We start from the raw sequence: 21,364 nt of genomic DNA on the forward strand, positions 1-21,364 counted from the left end.
GGCAAAGATACTAGAATCTTTCCCCACTTCTAATCCAGTACATAATGATGAAAATAGCAGAATCCTTGACTGGTATGGTAAAAAAGTATATACTTCTACCTTAGCATTTAGAGAGAGAGAAACTGCCAAACCCATATGTTCAGGTGGCTTTTATCTATCTTGAGCAGTAATGGGCAAAACTTAAGACAATCGTCCTACTTTCTGATTTGAAAGCCAATATTTTGGACTTGCTTACTTGTGCTTCTTGGGTAGCTAAACACAATTGCATGTGGTTAATCTGGCTAGTCCAGTATTGGAATGTCTTTTTCTCCATTTCCTTTGGTTCAATGTTCCTTTTCCTGTGCTTTTCATAACTGTTTATCCAGTGTGACTGGTGGACCCAAATGATTAAAGTGTGCAACTATTTATTTTGCCATAAATTAAAAAAAATAATTTGGTACTTGCGTATTATCACAACCACATTGCAAATCCCTTGCAACCAGGTTCCAAATTGGTCATAATTGTGGAAATCAAGGACAAATGAGTAATTGTTCTTACTGTCCTGAATTTGAACTGATAAGGTCGCTGGATGTGACATTTTACAGTTCTGTTATTCGTAGTTGAGACGAGCTGCGTGCCATGTGACCCAAAACTAGTGGGTTGTTGTGAGAATCATTTGAGGAAAAACAGCAGTTTGTGAGCTTTCTCTTTACATCCATCACATGGTATGCTGCGCCCCCAGAAGTGGTATCCTCTCATATCTCTCTTAAGTGACAGCAAGCCATTCTGTTAAAATGTTCTCGTTTGTTTACGCTGTCTTTTCACCCCTTTTTGCATGGTTTCAGAACCATCAACCTGTAAGACATTACCGGGGAAGGGAATAGCTACAAAATGTCATTGGGTGAAAGGAGTACGTTTATTGGGTGTCAGTGTATGTATTCTGTGGTTCCAGTTTGCAGAAAAGCAGAAAGAAACACACTTGCAATCATTTCATACCTACTTATTTTTCACAGTGTTTACATATCCTCAGGTTGTCATGGCATTGGGATTCAGGGTAAATATGCCATCTTACATTGTCTTCTTGTGTTCTGTTTGGACAGCTGGGTCCACGGCCTTTAAAATGACACCATCTCTTGACGGATGTCAAGCTGGAAGAGGATTTTAGGGCTTACTACTGCTCCTGGGTGTTCAGCCAATGTAATAAAAAGCTGTTTGGTAGCTTTCCCAACCCCTACAAGGACAGATAGTTGTTGGGCCATAACTTCAAGAATTCAGACACATTTGCAATGTGGTTGCGATAATATGCAAGTACCAATAATTTACATATATATATATATATATATATATATATATATATATATATACATATATATACATATATATATATATATATATATATATATATATATGGTTCCCATTCAGAAGCCTGAAACATAAGCCTGAAAATCAAAATCCTGAAACCAAAAGCCTGAAAATTCAGAATCCTGAAAACTCAAAATACTGAAAGCCCAAAATCCTGAAATTCAAAATCCTGAAAACACAAAATAGACATACTGATGTCATTGTGGCTTTGCTATTGTTAGCCCTGTGGTGTTAGGTCATGTGTTGGGGTCAGGTAAGTGTGCGGTTGGTTTTATGTTAGGGTTAGGGGTGGTTTAAGTGAGTTAGGGTTAGGGCGCAGGTTAGGCATGTATGCAATAGTGACAAATATTGGGGTTAGAGGCGGTTTAAGTGAGTTAGGGTTAGGGTGCGGCTCAGGTGAGTGTGCAATAGTGACGGACCTTAGGGTTAGGGTCAGGGTCAGTTGGTAGATATTAGTGTCTTTATAGTGACATATTAGCATTATTTGTGTTTTCAGGATTTTGAGTTTCAGGATTTTGGGCTTTCAGGATTTTGAGTTTTCAGGATTCTGAATTTTCAGGCTTTTGGTTTCAGGATTTTGATTTTCAGGCTTATGATGTTTCAGGCTTCTGAATGGGAACCATATATATATATATATAGTATTAAGACCCTTTCATCTTTGTTCCCTTATCTGGATGATTGCCTGATATTAGCTTCAACCAGTGCTGTCAGTATTAACAACTCAGCTCTGTAGTTCACTTTTCCAGTTTGGGTTTCACCCTGAATCAAAAAGTCATATCTAATTATAACTTGCAGACTGCTTTTCCTGGGATGTGTTTTAGACACTTCCCTTATGACAGAGTTTCTTCCTCCAGAAGAGGAACAAAACATCTGATGCTGTCAGTCTTCATCTATTCTTGACTGATGGGTTACGGTTCTGATCCTCAGAACTGATCCAGCTGTTACATAGCTCGTGCCAGCCAAAAAACTCTCAAGCTAATATTCTACCCATAATGCTCCTCTCTACGTTACCTCAGATATCATTTGCCACTCTTAAACAAAACGCCGACTCTCTCTCGCAGCTACGTGTATTTTAGAAGTTATATAATCCTTTTTTCTAACTCTTTGTTACGTTAACATAGTCATTTCGATACCTTGTCTACCCTTTTCTTTATCATGTGAGCGTTTATTTCCTTAACCTGTACTATTTGGTATTTCTTACCTACCATAGTTGGTAGTTTCCCCTTTCTTCCATCTTACATACCTTTGGGGTAATCTTTCTTACTATTGTTGTTGGAAGGATTCCTTCTCTTTTTATGAGTGAGTGATTCTGTGTTCTCTAAGTCTTTTCTTAATCTTTTACCTTTCTTGTCATAATGGCAGAAACACGGGTTTCAAACAGTGCCAAGAGTGCAGCAGGAAAATGCCGAACTCTGATGGCCATGATAAATGTGTATATTGTTTAGGTGTTTCTCATCTAGATCTTGAGTGCTCTGTCAGGGCTTCAGTAATAGAGCCTTGGTAGAATGTAGAAACTAATTCTTAAAGGGCTTCTTAAGGCCCCTTTTGAGGAAGCATTGTCCAAGCCCAGCCAGTCTCCTCAGGCCTCTGGCTTTAAATCTTACTTGTTCAGTGCCGATGTCTCCATCGGCACAGACATCTGAAAAACATAAACACCCTTCAGCTGGTTCCTCTTCTGAACCAAAATCTAAGGTTCAAAAACTTTCAGAATGCCCAGAGTCTGCGGCACCAACCTCTTACCGCGGTGCAGTCGACACCGACCATGACACCAACTCATATAACAACTTCAGCATCTGCACTGGCTTCCTTAGTTACCATGTCGGTACCAACATCTCTTGCAGTACTGCAGCTCCTACCTTCAGCCCCAGTGTCGAAGACTGAGACTTTCTTTATACACAGGACTACATATTCCCCATCCATCAACCCCTTTCTGGATCAGCTTCCTATTCCTTTTATAGAGAGACCTGAATCTCCCTCTGGATTGTCTGTTCGCATCACCAGCAGTCTTTTGGAAGTGGACATAGTGATCTTGGTGGATGAGCTTCTCACAGCTAGAGATCTTCTCAGCCCCCTCTCCCTCCTGGTGCAGGGGGATTTTCCACCAGTATCCCTACATATACTTCTCCTCTGATTACTTTGCAGACATTAGAGCTGTTGACTCTAAACCCACAGACTCCAACTGCCTCGTGGCAACAACTTCCTTGTCTTTGGTTCCGGGTATAGCTCTGACTCTCTCTGTGCCATCAGAACCGACAGGTCCCTGGGAACAGACCTCCACCGTTTGGTCTGGAGGGTTTGCGTTAACACCTGTTTTTTGTTTGGTGCCGACTTTACTACTTCAGGCTGTGCCGGGTGGGGACCCGTTCTCGGCTCCGACTTTGCAGATGGGTGTCTCAGGGCAGAGTGTAACCCCTGTTCCGGGATCCCATCCCTTCTTAGGAGGGTCTGCCTTTCAAACTATGGAGAGGGCTTTGGCCACTGCTGCTTCCCAGGTGCCTCCTGTGTTACTGGAGTCTCTCACCTGTTGACCCCTGCTTACCAAGAGCTAACACCAACCTCTGTACCCAAACAGCGATCTCCAAAGATGCAAGACATACTGACCAAGGGTCACACCTCTTCCAAGTCCTCTTCAGATATTCCCACTGAAGAGCCTCCTCCAATTAAGTTGTATAAGAGGAAACACCTGGACTCCCCTGAAGAGTCCATCACCGAGGACACAGATTTCGATGAGGGGGAGGGTTCCGCCGGTCGCCCCCCCCCAAAAGACATCTTCTTTGGAGATGATCTTGTGATCCTTAAACAGAGGGGTGACTGGAAGCCCAAAGGCCCTACCTCCAAGGAGTCTGTGTACTTGCAAGCCTTTGGAGCTTGCCCATCTACTTCCTGGGTGACCCCTCCTGCTGACAGTCTGATTAAATTGATCACTCAGTGGGGTTGGAATGCCCCTAATTTGATAGAATCGATTCCCTAGCGACCAGATAAAATGCTTTCTACTCCTGAGGATTACCGTACTGGGCGAAAGGATTAGCAGTAGATGCCACGGTGGTAGTGGTTGCCACTAAAAAGGAACTGGCTGAGGAAAGTTCCACTGTTCATCCCCATAACTGGAAGTCAAGGGCGACAGACAGGTTTGGGAAGTGAGTTTATGAATCATCGACCCTTACCGTTTGGTCTTTGAACTTTTTGGCACATTTCTTGGGCTCCAGAGGGATCTGGTCAAGGAGCTGTCAGATAACCTTAGCAGGAGCAGTAGCTGAAGGGGTCCAGGAAAAAGTGGCCTTCCAGTTAGCAACCCTAGAGTCTCTCTAATTCGTCCATGAGGCTAACTGCATATGCAGCCAAAGGGGCGACCAGGTCAGCAGGTTCAGGTGTTGCAGTTCAATGACACATGGATGCGCCTGTGTGAGTTTGTGGAGCCATTCAAATCTTCCTTCATTAATGCTCCCTTTCACTGATCCTCCTTGTGTGGCCCCAAAGTTAAAGAAACTCTATCCAGATGCAAGAAAGATGGAAAGACCTTGTCTGCATTGGGCATATGTTTTTCTGCTCCCCAACATGCCTATTCCAGGAATCAGAGGAGTGGGAAGATGTAATTCAGGAAGTCCTAGAGGGCCTTCCAGACACACGTGGTGCAGACTCCCCTCGGAGTAGAGGTGGGAGTTATAATGGAAGACGCCATCCTAGAGGCAGAGGTGGCCCACAGAACCAGGGTTCCAAGGAGTCCTCCTCTGGCCAACCCTATCAGCGCTCCTGAAAAGAGGCCTGATTGCTTACCTCTGGAGGCAGTCGGGGGAAGATTTTCTTTGCACTCTGCAGCCTGGCGACAAGTAATCGCAGATGCCTTGGTGCTAAGAATTATTTCCAGAGGTTACCGTATCCCCTTCATTCTTTGTCCAAGAACTCAAACAAGACTTCCCGGTGTTCCATCCAGTCAGAGGGACCAAGCAGCCTTAGAAATACAAAAGCTGCTACAAAAAGAGTCATCCAAGAAGTCCCACCAGACCAGATAGGATCCAGATTTTACTTAAGGTTCTTTTTAGTGCCAAAAAGGACAAGGGACTGGAGACCAAATCTGGATCTCAGCATTCTAAGCAAATTTGCTCAACAGTCCAAATTCTGGATGGTCACGGTTCAGTCAGTACTTCTCTTTCTAGAGGAAAATAATTGTATGTGCTCTGTAGACCTTCAAGATGCATATTATCACATAAAAATGAGCAAATGCTCAAGAAGGTTTCTTTGCTTCTGGCTAGGAGCCAATCACCATCATTTCAGGGTGCTGCCCTTTGGTCTCACCACAGCCCCCAGAGTGTTCACCAAATGTATGGCAGCAGTAATAACATCTCACTTTGAGACTGCATGGATTCCAGGTGTTTCCATATCTAGATGACTGGCTCATCACTGCTTCTGCCAGGTATCTACTGCTTCAAGCGTCAGAATTCACCCAGCTAGGCATCAATGTCAACCTTACAAAGTCTCAACTGACCCCCTCTCAGGATATGGAATTTATCGGAGCTCGTCTAAACACTCTCTCTTGTGTGGCCTCTCTTCCTCCCCACAGGCTACAGAAAAAGAAAAATCTCAAGTTTATTCTCTCCTGTGCTCAAAGTACCAGTCCTGCTAGTGCTTCAAGCATTAGGGTCCATGGCAGCAGTGATCACTCTGGTCCCATTAGTGAGATTTCACATGAGATTCCTGCAATGGCTTCTTGTGAATATGCACTCTTCTGGCCTTTACAAATTTGGTTTCCCTTCCTATGGCCTCATGTAGTTTACCGTCCATGGATTCTGGACCAGTTCTGGACTTTCTCTCTTGCCCTCAGGGACTGGTGCATCCCAATATTCAAAATCTCAAGCTAACTGCTTGGTTCCTTCAATTCTGTTAGTCACCCGGCATAATGATATTCCATCCCCAGTACAAAAGATGTTGCTGGCATCCCATAAATCATCCACCAGGAATCTCTACCTCAGTAAATGGAAGAGATTTTCAGTCTGGCCTTGCGATAATGCCCTCAATCCCTTTTCAGCCCCAGTGGAAAAAGTTTTAGAATTTTTGGCCATTCTTTTTGGTAGGAGAGCTTCTGCTTCTACTGTTAAGGTCGTTATAGCAGCCATGTCTAACTTTCAAAATGGCTTCAGAGATCTTCCCTTAATTTCTCACAGACTTTGTAAGGTCTTCCTCAAGGAAACTCTCCATTTAAAGCCCCCGTTTAAAGATCTACCACCATGTGACCTCCCTATTGTTTTGTAGTCACTAGTAGCTTCCCCTATTAAACTAGCAGCTACTTGTGACTTAAAGGTCCTCTATTGGAAAATTCTTTTATTAATAGCTATCACCTCTGCAAGATGAGTTTCCAAATTGCAAGCTTTGTGTTCAAAACCGGATAGAGTTACACTCAGGGCAAAACCATCCTTTCTTCCAAAGGTAGTCTGAGTCTAACATTAATCAGGCTACAGATTTACCTGTCTGCTTTCCAAATTTTTATAATATAGGTGAATATTGCTTTCACCTGTTAGATGTTCATAGACAGTTGCATTTCTGTCTCAACAGAACAAAAGAATTTAGGAGATCAGAACAATTATTTGTCTCCTTCTGTGGCTTAACCATAGGGAAATCTGTCTCTAAGATTATCTTGTCAAAATAGTTAGGAGATTGTATTTTTTTTTTTTTTTTTTTTTAAACAAAAATAATGTAAAGCTTCCAATGCCGGTGAAGGCACAGTCCACCAGATCTATGGCTACCTCAGCTGTCTTCCATTCTAAAGCTTCCATGATTGAAATATGCACAGCAGCAATATGAGCTACTCCGCATACCTTTATTGCTCATTACAAATTGGATTTGGTCTCCAGGGGAAGGGCCACCTTTAGTTCTATGGTTTTCAGGAATATCATTTCATAGGGCCACCCAGGATCTGAAGTAGCTGGGGACTCTGTCCCATCAGTCAAGAATAGATGAAGACTGACAACATCAGATAAAGAAGTTATGTCTTACCATAATGTTCCATCTGTGTTGTCGATCTTCATATAGTCTTGGTGTCCCACCGTCCTACCACCTCCTGTGGATTCCTGGTGGAGCAATCTGTAGTTTTGGGTTTTCTGTTAGGGCACTCCTTGGACATGGCTTCCTTCTATTGTTCTGTAAGTCTGCAAACTCAATATGAGGTAACGTGGAGAGGGGTGTTATGGGTAGACTATTAGCTCAAGAGTTGTCTTTAGCTAGCACGAGCTATATAACGGCCGGATTGGTTCCGAGGATCGGAACCATAACCCCATTAGTCAAGAATAGATGAAGATCAACAACACAGATGGAAAGTTATGGTAAGACATAACTTCTTTTTATCAAACTTAATCAGTCTCTGTAAGCAGGCAGTGTCCACTGCAAGAAAATTTCTGAGAGTTTTGAGTTTCATGGCCTCCTTTATCTTCATGATTCCAAATGCTAGACTTCACATGAGAAAGATCCAAGGATTTCTCAAATCAGTCTGAGCTCAACACTCAGTCTGTATTGTTCCCAGTTCCAGTTGCTGACTCTGAAGAAATAACTCTTTTGGTGAGCCAGATAAATCCTGTTCAGTTTAGAAGTACCCTTCTCTCTTACCAGCCCCTCTCAGACAGTGGCCACAAATGTCTAGGGCTGTTTAGTGTACTCTCTCTTAGGTTGTCAAGGTGCAGGGAATCTGGGAGCTACACAGGGGATGTTTTCAAGACCCATAGAGGCAGTGTTGGCTTTAGCGAGTGCTGAGAGCACCTGGTCCCTTTTTATAGCCGATATGTTGAGAGGGGATTTCACTTGATGGAACTGGGGGTGGGGAATGTAGGGGTGAAGTTTGAAATGAATTTATCAGCCATTTGATTTACTGCGTCACCCCAGTTATTGAAGGTGGTACTGTTTATCACCAGTTCAACACACAACTGTGTGTTACCTCTAAGTTTCTAGACATAGCTGAAGAATACCTCGAAAGCTATCCTGACCTTGCAGTTGGCCTTTGTGGACTTAAAAGAAATTCAGTTCTAGGAAAAGTGAGGGGAGTCTGTCTATGCTGTGCCAGAAAGTACCAGATTCTTGGCTATGCAGAGCAGCCGCTGTTGCTTTATCTGTCAGATCTCTTTTACAGCAGGACTTTATTACCTTGACTAAGGTGCATATTTCAGCAATCTCAGGTTGACTTCCTCTCGGTCTCTCCCCACACTGAAAACCACTTGCTGCTACGATAGTTTGTAAAAGGGTTTTTTGTGTCCATTAATTAGAACTGTTTTACCTCTTGAGACCTTAATTTTGTTCTAGAAAAGTTTGTATTAGATCAGTTTGTATGAATTACTTCTGGTCCTCTGATTCCTTTCTTGGAAGATAGTGCTTCTTGCAACCGTCACCTCAGCCAGAAAAACTTCTGAGTGGCAAGCCCTTGTGCTCAGAGAGCCTTTCACACTCTTCCACAAAACGGAGTACCATCATGGATTTCCATCGACCAGGGCATTCGCTTGCTCCCATGTTTCTCTCCAGACCATAAAACAAAGACAAGAAAATTTTACACCTCCTAGATGTCCGCAAGCTGTTTGGGTCCTGTATAGACAGAATGATGTAAGGGGGTGTTTGCTGGATATTAACCTGTCAAACTCCAGAAGGTGAAGATGGTACAGTCACCAAAATATTATGCAACAGTACTGTACCATAACCTACTGCCAGTGGTCACCCAGGATCTGCATTGGAATGCAACAATGCGTTTTCACATGGGGAAAAATATGTCTGCAGACAAAAAATGTATGTCAGGACTTAAAATCCTGAAAAAGAAATGGATGTTCTTCGTGTTTCACTGTTGCAGTCATTACATTTGGGTAATCTGCTGGCAGGTTGCCCTCAGTCGGCTTGAATAACAAAGTCTTGGGTCCTGCATCGGTTGCTGATTCCTCTTCCATGATGTCAGGGGTATAAAACATGCAGCTGAAGCCATTTTAATCTGTCTTTCTTGCCGCACGGTGCCCGAAGCAGAAGCAATTCACAAGTGCCAGTCAGCCGACTCCTGAAATTTTCGTTTTCGAGTTTCAGAACCAGTCTTCAAACTAAAGCTAAGTACGCCGTTGGGGAAACTTTTTCTTGCTCCTTACCAATGTCAGTAAAAGTTAATAATTGTATTACTTGTGGGAAGCAAATACCTCATAAGGATTTTCATTTGTACTGTATTCCTTGCCTAGGCCCTGATCACAACGTGCCCTGCTGTCAGTTTTGTGCTAAATTTAACCAACGCATTATTAAGTGTCGGTATATTTTTGCTTCTGAATACTTTGGTTCAAGATTTAACTATCCTGAAATGTCGTCGGTTAGCAATCCGACTACCGGAATTCACAAAAACCGCAAGGAAAAAGACAGACCATCAAGGTCCAAAACCGAAGACAAAGCTTCTCCTAAACCAGTCGACGGTTCACCGGTACTCAGTGAGGCACTTTCGCAGCCCCTGATGCCCGCTACTTTTGAGTCGCAGGCCTCTACTGAGACCCATTCGGAGTCTGGTATGCCGCCAGATTCTCCAAGTATTGAACCCACAGATGTCTCTCCCTTGGATGGGTCTGGAGCCGCTGAGCAGGCACCGGCTTCTGAGGGGGTTTTCAGGCCTCAGCATTTGTTTATTAAACCAACGCCGTCATCAAAAACAAGGCCAAAACCTTCTTCAAACAAGTGGCAACAAAAACCTAGCTATCTGCAAGACAAATTCTGCAGGCTTTAGGGTTCATGGCATCCTGCCTTCTACTAATTCCATATGCAAGACTGCATATGAGGAAACTTCAGTGGTACCTAAAAAGCTTATGGAGTCAACATTGTCTCAGCCTGGAAACAATGATTCCTCTCATTCCCTGCCTGCGACAGGAGTTCCTTTGGTGGGCAGAAGCATGTCACCAAAACAAGGGACTGTCATTCATTCTACCCCCTGCCACCCAAACCCTGATTACAGACGCATCAGACTATGCTTGGGGGGCCCATCTGGCAGGGAGATGCATTCAGGGCGAATGGAGCCCAAATCAAATGCATCTACATGTACAGAATGCTCTGACAGCCTTCAAGGACTTCCTTCATCCAGGACAACTACTGTTAAAGACGGACAACACCACAGTTATGTGGTACATAAACAAGCAGGGGGGTACCCACTCCTACCCCCTTTGCAGACTAGCCATGGCCTTGTGGAACACATCCTTGACTTACCAAATACATCTTGAAGCTCAATTCCTGCCAGGAAAGCAAAATACTCTGGCAGACGACATAAGCAGAAATCTTATGGACCCACACGAATGGAAACTGGATCTTCAAATCTTCAGCATGTTGACACGAAAATTGGGGAGCCCAGACATATAGATCCATCAGTTGGACAAATTCTGCACAAGAACTCATCACAAAAAAGCTTGAAAAGTGGATGCTCTATCCTTCATCTGGAAAAACCTATCCGTCTATACCTTTCCCCCTCTGTCTCTGCTCTCCAAAGTCTTATTAAAAGTCAGACAGGAAAAAACAAAAATGATTGATTGCTCCGGACTGGCCTCGCCAACACTGGTACCCGCCTCTAAGAAATATGTCACACCTTCCTTCGTGGTACTTGACTCAAACACCTCATCTATTGTCTCAGCAGAACTATCAAATTCTGCGCATTCAGCTCCAATCTCTGAATCTTGCAGCATGGCTAATCAACTAATTTCACCAATCACCTCCCTCAGTAAACCTGTGATGGATGTCATTTTGTAGGCTAGAAGGCCTAGTACTAGAATACCTTATGCTGATAAATGGAAGAGATTCTATGCTTGAAACCAAGCACAAGGAATAAGCACAGCAAAGCCAGATATTCCTCAGATTTTGCAATATTTAACCAAGATGCTTCACAAGGGCCTATCTTTTTCTTCAATAAATATCCATGCCTCTGCCATCTCGGCTCATTACAACACAGAACCTTTTCTTTTTTTTCATCCCCTGCTAAAGCAGTACCTCAGAGGGGCCAAACATTTAAGACCTCCCAGGAGAGCACCAACTCCTGCATGGGACCTCAATTTTGTGCTGGAAAATCTCACTCTACCTCCTTTTGAACCAGCTGCTATTGCAGATGTAAAATTTCTTTCTTGGAAGACCGACTTTCTTTTAGCAGTCACTTCAGCTAGAAGGGTTTCAGAACTACAGGCTCTCATGGCAGTGGAGCCTTTCATTATTTTTTACCCGGACAGGGTGGCCCTCAGGACCAATCCTTCTTTTATGCCTAAGGTGGTATCCAGTGTGGCTCTTAACCAGACCATTCACCTGACAACTTTTTTCCCAAATCCGCAGAACATGGGGGAGCAAATTCTGCATTCATTGGATGTACACAGACAACTAAGATTCTACTTAAACAGGACAAAATCTCTAAGAAAGTCTGAGCAAATACTGGTGGCATTTGCTGCAGGAACAGAGGGGAAGGCTATATCAAAGCAGACTATTTCAAAATGGATAAGCCATTGTATTCATTTCTGCTACATGCACCATGGTAAACCTGTGCCCAAGGGGATCAGATCCCATTCTAGAAGCTGCTACTTGGAGTTGAGTTCATACGTTCACAAAACATTAGCATTTACCTCTCTCTTCTAAATCCAGGGCAGGCTTTGCCACTGCAGTCCTGCAGGGCCTTATAGCTGCTCCTAATGCTGTTTAATCCCATCCTCCCATCCATAGCTTTGGGATTCTACCCAAATGCAATGACTGCAACAGAGAAACACTAAGAACATAGTACAGTTGTGTACACTTACCATAAATGTAGATGTTCGAGTGTATTCACTGTTGCAGTCCGGGTTACCCACCCGCCAGCCCCCTTTCTTCTCTATTATTATAACTCTTCTTTCCTTCACTATGCTCAAAAGCCTTTGTGGTGTATTTGCTTTTATCTGAAGGTAAATTTTTTGTGTTCTAAAATACATGTGTGTGTATATATATATATATATATATATATATATATATATATATATATATATTTTTTTTTTTTTTTTTTTTTGCTCCCCATTTGGGGGGCACCTGACATCTGGGGCAAGAAAAACTGATTAAAATGGCGTCGGCTGCATGTTTTACAGCCCTGATGACCTGACGTCATGGAAGAGGAGACAGCAACCGACGCAGGACCCAAGACTTTGTTATTCAGGCCGACTGAGGGCAACCTGCCAGCAGATTACCCAAATGTAATGACTGCAACAGTGAATATACTCTAACATCTACATTTATGGTAAGTGTACACAACTGTACTTTCCATGTATAGCAGATTCTGATCTCCTTGCTAGATGAATGCATGGAAGTTAGAGGGCTCTTGCACCATGTCAAACTGAAAAGGTCGGCGCATGCGCACACACACACACACACACACACACACACACACACACACACACACACACACACACACACACACTCACACACACTCACACACACACACACACACACACACACACACACACACACACACACACACACACACACACACACACACACTCACACTCACACAGTGGTGGTGCATTCTGGCACATTTTTTTGGGTTGATGTGACAATGCACTGTTGCCGTGTTTTTCCTCACCTAGTTGCAGTTGTTAACTTTAATGGAATGGTAATGTGGAGCATGTGGGGGAGTGCAGGGGGCTTACCCTTATTTAATGTTTTTGATCTTGAGAAGAGCCAAACCACAAGAATCCAGACAAAACAAAAATATTTCAGGCAGGAAGAGTAGATTTCTGTCTTTGTACCAGGGAACCAGGGCAAGCTGCTCATTAAGCAATTTCCTTATATCTAAGTAAATGTTCCTTAATGAAAAATATGAGAAGACTTTGCAGGAGCAGATTAAGGTCCACTTTACTAGAACAGCAATCACTTCAGTAGTCTTCTTCAGAAATGTCTGTACTCATAGCATATTTGTGGCTGCTACCTTGTCCTTCAGCTCAGGATCAGATCCAATAACAGAGCAGTGTTTACTTTGCAGTCCAACAGGGCCTTTTCTAATCACCTGATCTCTGAGGTCTATGGATGAGTCAAGAAGCACCAGTACCATTTATAGCAGTTTTTTCACCTCCCACCTCAGACACTGCTTTGGAATTTCTCCTGCATAACATGTATATTTCTGCTTTAATGATCATGAAAAGAGCATTTACTGTTGAGTGTAGTTGCAGAACTTTCATCAAGTGCATTTCAGTGGGAATATATTTGTTGCATCTGCAAGTCAGCAAATATGAAACTCGTATACTATAAGATTTTGTTTCATATTTTGTCAGGTTAGATTTTGCTGCATACTTTAGATGTTCATCGTTTTACCCTGCTGCAGTCATCACACTTGGGTTATCCTGTCGTCAGGCGGTCCCGCAGTCGGCCTGAATTCCAAAGTCTTGGTCCGGCGTCGGTTGCTGTCGCTTCTTCCCTGACGTCAGTGCGCCAGGGGTATATAAGAGGCATCCAACGCCATTTTCTCCAGTCTTTCTTGCCGCGCGGTGCCCGAAACAGAAGCAGTTCGCAAGTGTCGGTCGGCTGACACCTGAGATTTTCTAATCGAATTTCAGTCCGAAGTCTTCAAAGCTAAGTACCCCATTGGGGAACCTTTTCTTGCCTCAGTCCCATGTCAGGAAAAAGTTAACAATTGCATTTCTTGTGGGAAGCAAATACCTCATAAGGACTTTCATTCTTATTGTATACCTTGCCTAGGCCCAGACCACAACGTCACTGGTTGTCGGTTTTGTGCTAGGTTCAATAAGCGAACTATAAAGCGATGCTTTGATTTCGCACGACACTACTTAGGTAGGAAATTTAATTACACTATGCCATCGGAACAACCGACTACCGGCGTGCATAAAAAACGCAAAGATAAAGACAGGCAGCCTAGATCCAAGCCAGACTCCGAGGCCTCGGCTAGGCAGGTCGCCGGTTCTCTGGTTTTCAGTGAGGCACCTACGCAGCCCCTGGCGACCACAGAATTACATCCCCAGACTGCTTCGGATTCTCAAGCAGAGAGTTCTTGGCCGACGCAGCCATTTTCTTTAGGCCCTACCGACAACATTGCAGAAGGAGAAGCCGGTGCTGTGGAAACACCTTCGGTTACAGAAGGTGTCTTCAGACCGACTACTCTCACCATAAAATCTTATGCTAAGTTTAAGACTCCTCTAAAACCAAAAAAGACTGCACATCAGTCTCCAGTTCAAGGCCCCATGCCTAAGAAACAGATGCTTAAAATGGCTGAAGATTTGATTTCTTTAATCAGTGGTTCCCAACCCCCCTCAGACAAAAGGCCTAGACAAGAGGAGGATTATGCCTCTTCTGATCAAGTGTCTATTTCCTCAGGCTCCTCTGAGGAACAGGATTACTCCTTTCCCCCTTATGAAGATTTTGATGCTGAAGATTCCATTCCCTCAGCTTCTTCCCCTGAAGACTATTCCTTTGGGGGAAACCTTACATACCATGAGGGAACATTTCCACTGGGAAGGTCAGGACTACTCCGACTCAAAGAAAAGGCTCCGAGAGTTTCTTTTACTCCCCCAGCACAGACCACTTGCTATCCCTCCAGTTTTAGACATTGTGGATGATGTTTACTTAGAATCTAGTCTAAATCCAGATTCTCTGCCTCTTGCTCCAGCCAAACCAGACAGATATTTTAGAGTGCCTGACTCACACAAATTCCTTTACAAAAGCCCTGTTGCTGACCCAGAGACAATCTCCCAGGGTCCCAAAGGGGCTAAGGCTTCTATGGCTAAAATTCCTGTACCCTCTGAAAGGGACTCCAGAGCACTAGATAGGTGGGGGAAGAAGGTTTACACCTCAGCTACTCTAGCTATGAGAGCACTAAATTGTCAATTTCACATGCTGAAATACCAGCAATTCCTAATGTCTCAAATAAAACAAAAGATGAGCTCGCACCCTCAACAGTCTGAATTCAAGGAAATGCAGGATCTGTTGCATGCAGCTGAACAGGTGGGCAAACATACTTTACAATGTAGATTTGATTCCTTGGAAGCTTCCTGTAGAGCAGCTGTTACTGGGTCTGTTATACGTAGGCATGCTTGGTTAAAGGAACAAACTCTGCCTGATCATGTTAAAGCAAAGTTACTAGATGCACCCTTACAGCAGGATGTCTTATTTGGAGTTAAAGCAGAAGAGGTTTTAAAGAAAATGGAGGATAAGGCAAAATCTATGCAGACGGTCAAAGATTTCTTACAGGTACAACCCCCACGCTTCAGCAGAAATTGGCCAACAAAAAATTGGTCCTTTCCAGCTTCTGACAGACCACAGAGGGGTAAATGCAGACGCCCAAGGGGCAGAGGTCAAGCATAAATCCCTTACAAACCTCGCCAATGGGGCACTGCAACACAGAAGGGAGGAGAAGACGGGTCCCAAACTGCTAGAAGACAAACACAGTGACTTAAACCTCAAACTGCCAAGCAAAGCTCTCTTGGCAGCTCCCTTGGGAGGAAAATTCGCACTATTTGCAGGCAACTGGCGCATCATCACAAAGGACAAATGGGTCCTAGACATTATCTCACAAGGATACAAATTCCATTTCCACACCTTGCCAAGGATAAAAGGAATGCCAAACCTGCCACAAAATCAATGGGCAGAGGCACAAAAACAAATTATAGCTCTCATGGACATGAGCCATTCAACTGGTGCCTACACAGGAGCAAGGCCAAGGATTTTACTCAAGGCTCTTTCTAGTCCCCAGAAAGGACAATGCTTGGAGACCCATTCTGGACCTTTCAATTCTAAACACCTTCTTGCAAGTACCAAAATTCAAAATGCTAACACTACAGCAGCTTCTTCCCATGTTGGGCAAGAAAGCTTGGCTAGTAACGTTAGACCTCAAGGAGGCATACCTGCATGTCCCTATCAGACAAAACTGCAGAAGATACCTCCGTTTCATTGCAGGTTCAACCCATTACCAATTCTCTGCACTGCCCTTTGGCTTATCTACTGTGCCCAGGGTCTTCACAAAATGTCTGGCACCAGTAATTGCATACTGCAGACAAAGAGGAATTTAAATATACCCATACCTGGACGACTGCCTCATCCAAGCAGAAAGCAAGGACATTCTCTTACAACATCTGGCTTTTGTAAAACACCTTCTAAGTTGCCTAGGGTACACAGTAAACGAAAAGAAATCAAAACTAGTGCCCTCACAAAATATGACATTCCTGGGTGCCAGCTTGAATACAACGGCCCAGATGGCTTATCTGACGCCAGACAAACAACTACAACTAACTCAATACTTCAAAATAATGGCAACAAAGACCCAACTCCCTGCAAGAAAAATTCTGCAGGCCTTGGGCTTCATGGCATCTTGCATACTACTAATACCATTTGCAAAACTGCATATGAGGAAATTACAATGGTACCTGAAAAGCGTATGGACTCAACACAGCCACAGCTTGGAAACAATGATACATCTCATTCCCTGCCTTCAACAGGAGTTTCTATGGTGGTCACAGGCATGTCACCTCAACAAGGGTCAGCCTTTCACCTTACCCTCAGCCAGGCAAACTATGACAACAGATGCATCGGACTATGCCTGGGGGGGCACATGGCAGGACCGTGCGTTCAAGGCATATGGACTGCAGATCAAAGAAATCTGCACATCAATCAAAAAGAAATGCTAGCTATACAGAATGCTCTGACAGCCTTCAAGGACCTCTTACATCCAGGACAGCTTATAATAAGGACAGACAACACCACAGTAATGTGGTACATAAACAAGCAAGGGGGTACACACTCCTACCCTTTATGCAGGCAAGCAATGACCTTGTGGAACACAGCACTGGCTTACCAAGTTCAATTACAAGCTCAATTCCTGCCAGGAAAAAAGAACACATTGGCAGACGACCTAAGCAGGAACATCATGGATCCTCACGAATGGAAACTGGATCCACAAGTATTTGCAATGATAACTCAAAAATGGGGGCGCCCGGACATAGACCTGTTTGCCAACCCCCAAAACTATCAGCTATCAAAATTTTGCACCAGGACATTTCACCATCAAGCTTGGAAAGTGGACGCACTCTCATTCAGTTGGAAAATGCTGACAGTATATGCCTTTCCTCCATTGCCCCTTCTCACAAAGGTGCTGCTGAAAGTCAGGATGGAGAGACCCCGAATGATACTCATTGCCCTAGACTGGCCACGCCAGCACTGGTACCCACTACTTTACTAAGGAACATGGCCCACGGTCCACCATGGATTTTACCACAAATTCCTCATCTGCTCACACAGCAAGACAGTCAGATTCTACACAGCCAGCTCAAAACCTTAAATTTGGCTGCATGGCAAATCACCTAAGCAACCAGCCAGCTCCTCTTTCACAAGCTGTTATGGATGTCATTCTGGAGGCCAGGAGGCCCAGCACCAGGAAAGCCTACTCAGACAAATGGAAAAATTTTGCGCCTGGAGCCAAGCTAAAGGCCAAAATACCCTTGAGCTTGGACATACCTCAGATTCTACAATATTTAACTGAGATGTTACACAAAGGACTTTCTTTTTCATTTATTAAAATCCACGCCTAAGCTATTTCAGCTCACTACAACACGGGTCCTTCCTTATTTTCACATCCACTTCTAAGGCAGTACCTCAGAGGGGCCAAAAACTTTAGGCCTCCCAGGACAGCACCAACACCAACTTGGGACCTCAACTTTGTTCTGGAAAAACTTATGCTGCCACCTTTTGAGCCAGCTTTCTCAGCTGATTTAAATTTTATGTCATGGAAGACTGCCATGCTGCTAGCAATAACTTCAGCCAGAAGAGTCTCAGAGCTACAGGCACTAATGACAGTAGAGCCTTTCCTCATTTTTCATCAAGACAGAGTTTCTCTACGAACTAACCCCTCCTTTATACCAAAGGTGGTATCCAGTGTGGCTCTAAATCAAACCATCCATTTACCCACCTTCTTCCCAAATCCACAGAACAAAGGAGAAAGACTCGTGCACTCCTTGGACATTCACAGGCAACTACATTACTACTTGGATAAAACTAAGGTTTTCAGAAAATCTGACCAGCTTTTTGTATCCTATGCTGTAGCATCACAAGGAAAGGCTATCTCAAAACAGACCATTTCCAAATGGATAGGACATTGCATACGTTTTTGCTACACCCATCATGGAAAACCAGTTCCTGCTAGCATAAGGCCCCACTCCACCCGGGCAGCAGCTACATCTACAGCCTTCCTTAGGGGGGTGCCAACCAAGGATATTCTGGAAGCTGCAACTTGGAGTTCAGTACACACCTTCACCAAACACTATCACTTACCACTTTACTCTGAGTGTAGAGCTGGCTTCGCCACTGCAGTTTTGCAGGGCCTTCTAGCCTCCTCTAACCCTGTTTGACTCCACCTCCCATCCTTAGCTTTGGGATTCAACCCAAGTGTGATGACTGCAGCAGGGTAACACGATGAACATAGTACAGTTTTGTACCTACCATAAATGTAGATGTTCGAGTGTATACCCTGCTGCAGTCCAGGTTATCCTCCCTCCATCCCCTCTGACCTAACTGAAACCTTTCAATACCATAAAATCTGATACAACCTTTGTGGTGTATTTGCTAATAGCTGGAGGGATGTTTTGTTTGTGCTAAACTTTTATTATTGGTACTATCTACTGACCACCTTTTGGGGGGGCACCTGACATCTGGGGCAAGAAAAACTGAAGAAAATGACGTTGGATGCCTCTTATATACCCCCTGGCGCACTGACGTCGGGGAAGAAGCGACAGCAACCGATGCCGGACCAAGACTTTGGAATTCAGGCCGACTGCAGGACCGCCTGACGACAGGATAACCCAAGTGTGATGACTGCAGCAGGGTATACACTCGAACATCTACATTTATGGTAGGTACAAAACTGTACTTTCTGCACGTATATAAAGATAAGATATATGCCATTTATTTTTATGTTAGTAAAATAAGGGGCTTAGCTAGTAGTACATTGTTGTGGTCATTGTTCTCAACTCTGTGGTCAGTCAGCTTTGGAGTAACAGGTACTGTTTTTCTGTGATGTAAATATATCTAAGAATGTGTGATAATTAAGAGCTGGAATGGTAACGTGGAGCATGTGGGGAGTGCAGCAATCTAACCCTTATTTAACTTTTTTGATTTTGAAATGGTTTGAACGAGTCCTTTTTCTTCATAGGTTCATAGGTTCATACTAGGCTATCTGCCCGAGGGCATTTACAAGCCTAGCCCATCGTTTTGTGGCTTACGCCACCCCTTTAGTATGGGGAACTATACCCATTATTTTGCTGTGCCTCTGTCGAGCAGTGACACTGAGGTTATCCCTGGGGTATATCTGTGATCTCCCATCCATTGGTCAAGATTTCTCTTGAACAAGGCCAGCGAGGTGCTCTGCCTCACATGTACCGGGATTTTGTTCCACAGCATAGGGAGTCTTTGGGTGATGAATCTATCCCTCCAGCACGTCCTATTAATAGCCGTGTCAAGGTTTAAGTCTCCCGCCCTTGTGGCTCTGATGGATCTAGATTTTCTGTTAACTGAAATCAGTTTGAGTACTTTGAATATAATATAAGAGAATAATACTAATGTCATTCAAAAGCACCTTATGAAGGTATGTGAACATTAGAGAATCTTTGTAAGTTAACTTCTGTGTTAAATCTCTGAGAAACAGTATTTTAAACAAATGTATTTCATGCTAGATCTTTTTACCCTGTTGCAGGTGAGGCAATGGGAAGCACAGAGCCCATGGCAGTACCTTATCAGAAATTTGAAGCAAACCCAAAAGAGTTGTACGTGGAGGGGCTTCCTGAAAATATTCCATTCCGCAGCCCATCCTGGTATGGTATTCCCAGGTTGGAGAAGATTCTGCAAATGGGCAGCAAGATTAAATTTATCATCCAAAGGTCAGTTATATTGTTTGTGTTTGTTTTTTAGCAATAATATGATGTAATAAACTTTTTATTAGTTGTATAAAGTTTCTGATAGGCCACACATCAAGTATGTAACAGTAATTTGCACAACTAAAGGTAAACTCCTTAGATATTGAGCCTAGTGATAAAACCATGAAACTTTAGGGACTTCCGAGATGATTGTACACTGATAAGCAGTTAATTTCAGCTCTCCCAATGTGAGCTCAGAAAATGAGAAAAAAAATGGCCATGAAAATTATCAGCATGGGTAAAAGTCTGTTACCAACTAGTAATTACCAGCAAAAAAGAGATTTGGAGAACCCAAAAGAAAATCATCAAGAAAAGGTGAAGGAGGAATCTTGCACCTGCTCAGCAAAAGGCAGTTCAAGCATCAGCGTTGCTATAAGAGATGGTTTCCAGTAATTGTTTTAGGAAAAATAAATGAAATGTACTCAGAGGTGATTAAAAATAATTCAAACATTGAATAACTATATTAATTCAAGAGACAAAAGGCTAGAAAAAACTTTAACTAGCTATTCAGATGAACTTATAAAACTGCAAAGATCAAGGTTGAAATGATGAAGTGGCTGGCTGAGTATGAGGCTTCTCAGGAAGAGCTGTTTAAAAAAAAAAGCATTAGAAGACACAGCATGCAGAAAAAAATGAGATTGTCTGCTGTATCAGAGAAGGTGGGAGAAATAGATGGTATTCATTTTATGAAAGCACAAATAAGTAACTGGACTGGTGTTCCACAGCAAGATTTGTTAATTGAAATGGTGCATAAAGTGTATGCTCCAAACCTGGCCATGAGAAAGCAGCTAAGACCTATATTAGTAAAGCTGCAGTAGTACCAGTAGAAAGAGTTGTTCCTGACAAATCTGTGGCAGGAAGGAAAAGTATTAAAATTAGGCAACGGCAGAGTTTTTTTTTAGTAAAAGTGAGTATTCACTGTACACCAGAAAGAAGAGAAGAAAACTTATCCCGGCAATCAGTGAATGTCGAAGTTAAGGTGTGAGAATCGAGCTGCTGTATCCAGCTATATTCAGAATTGTTTTTTTTTCTGGAGGATCAAGGACCTTTTTAATACTGAACAGGCTAAGGAGGGGAAAAAGTTTATCCACCAAAAAGTGAGCCAGCAAACAGAAGGGGACTCTGCTTTTCCTCCTCCT

The 21,364-nt window shown here is 43.4% G+C and overlaps 1 protein-coding gene across 6 annotated transcripts in view; it reads left to right on the forward strand.

Annotated features, from left to right (window-relative positions):
- GTF2I (general transcription factor IIi) overlaps positions 1 to 21,364 on the forward strand; it is a 1,956,122-nt gene that overhangs the window by 1,154,409 nt on the left and 780,349 nt on the right. For all 6 annotated transcript variants that reach the window (XM_044054149.1, XM_044054150.1, XM_044054148.1 and 3 more), the window contains one exon: positions 20,006 to 20,189. In XM_044054149.1, the coding sequence (XP_043910084.1) occupies positions 20,006 to 20,189 (184 nt within the window). The remainder of the gene's footprint in view (positions 1 to 20,005; positions 20,190 to 21,364) is intronic.

This window comes from Protopterus annectens, chromosome 13.part0 (assembly GCF_019279795.1).
Source record: "Protopterus annectens isolate FY-2018-M chromosome 13.part0, PAN1.0, whole genome shotgun sequence".
In the NCBI taxonomy this organism is placed as follows: Eukaryota; Metazoa; Chordata; order Ceratodontiformes; family Protopteridae; genus Protopterus; species Protopterus annectens.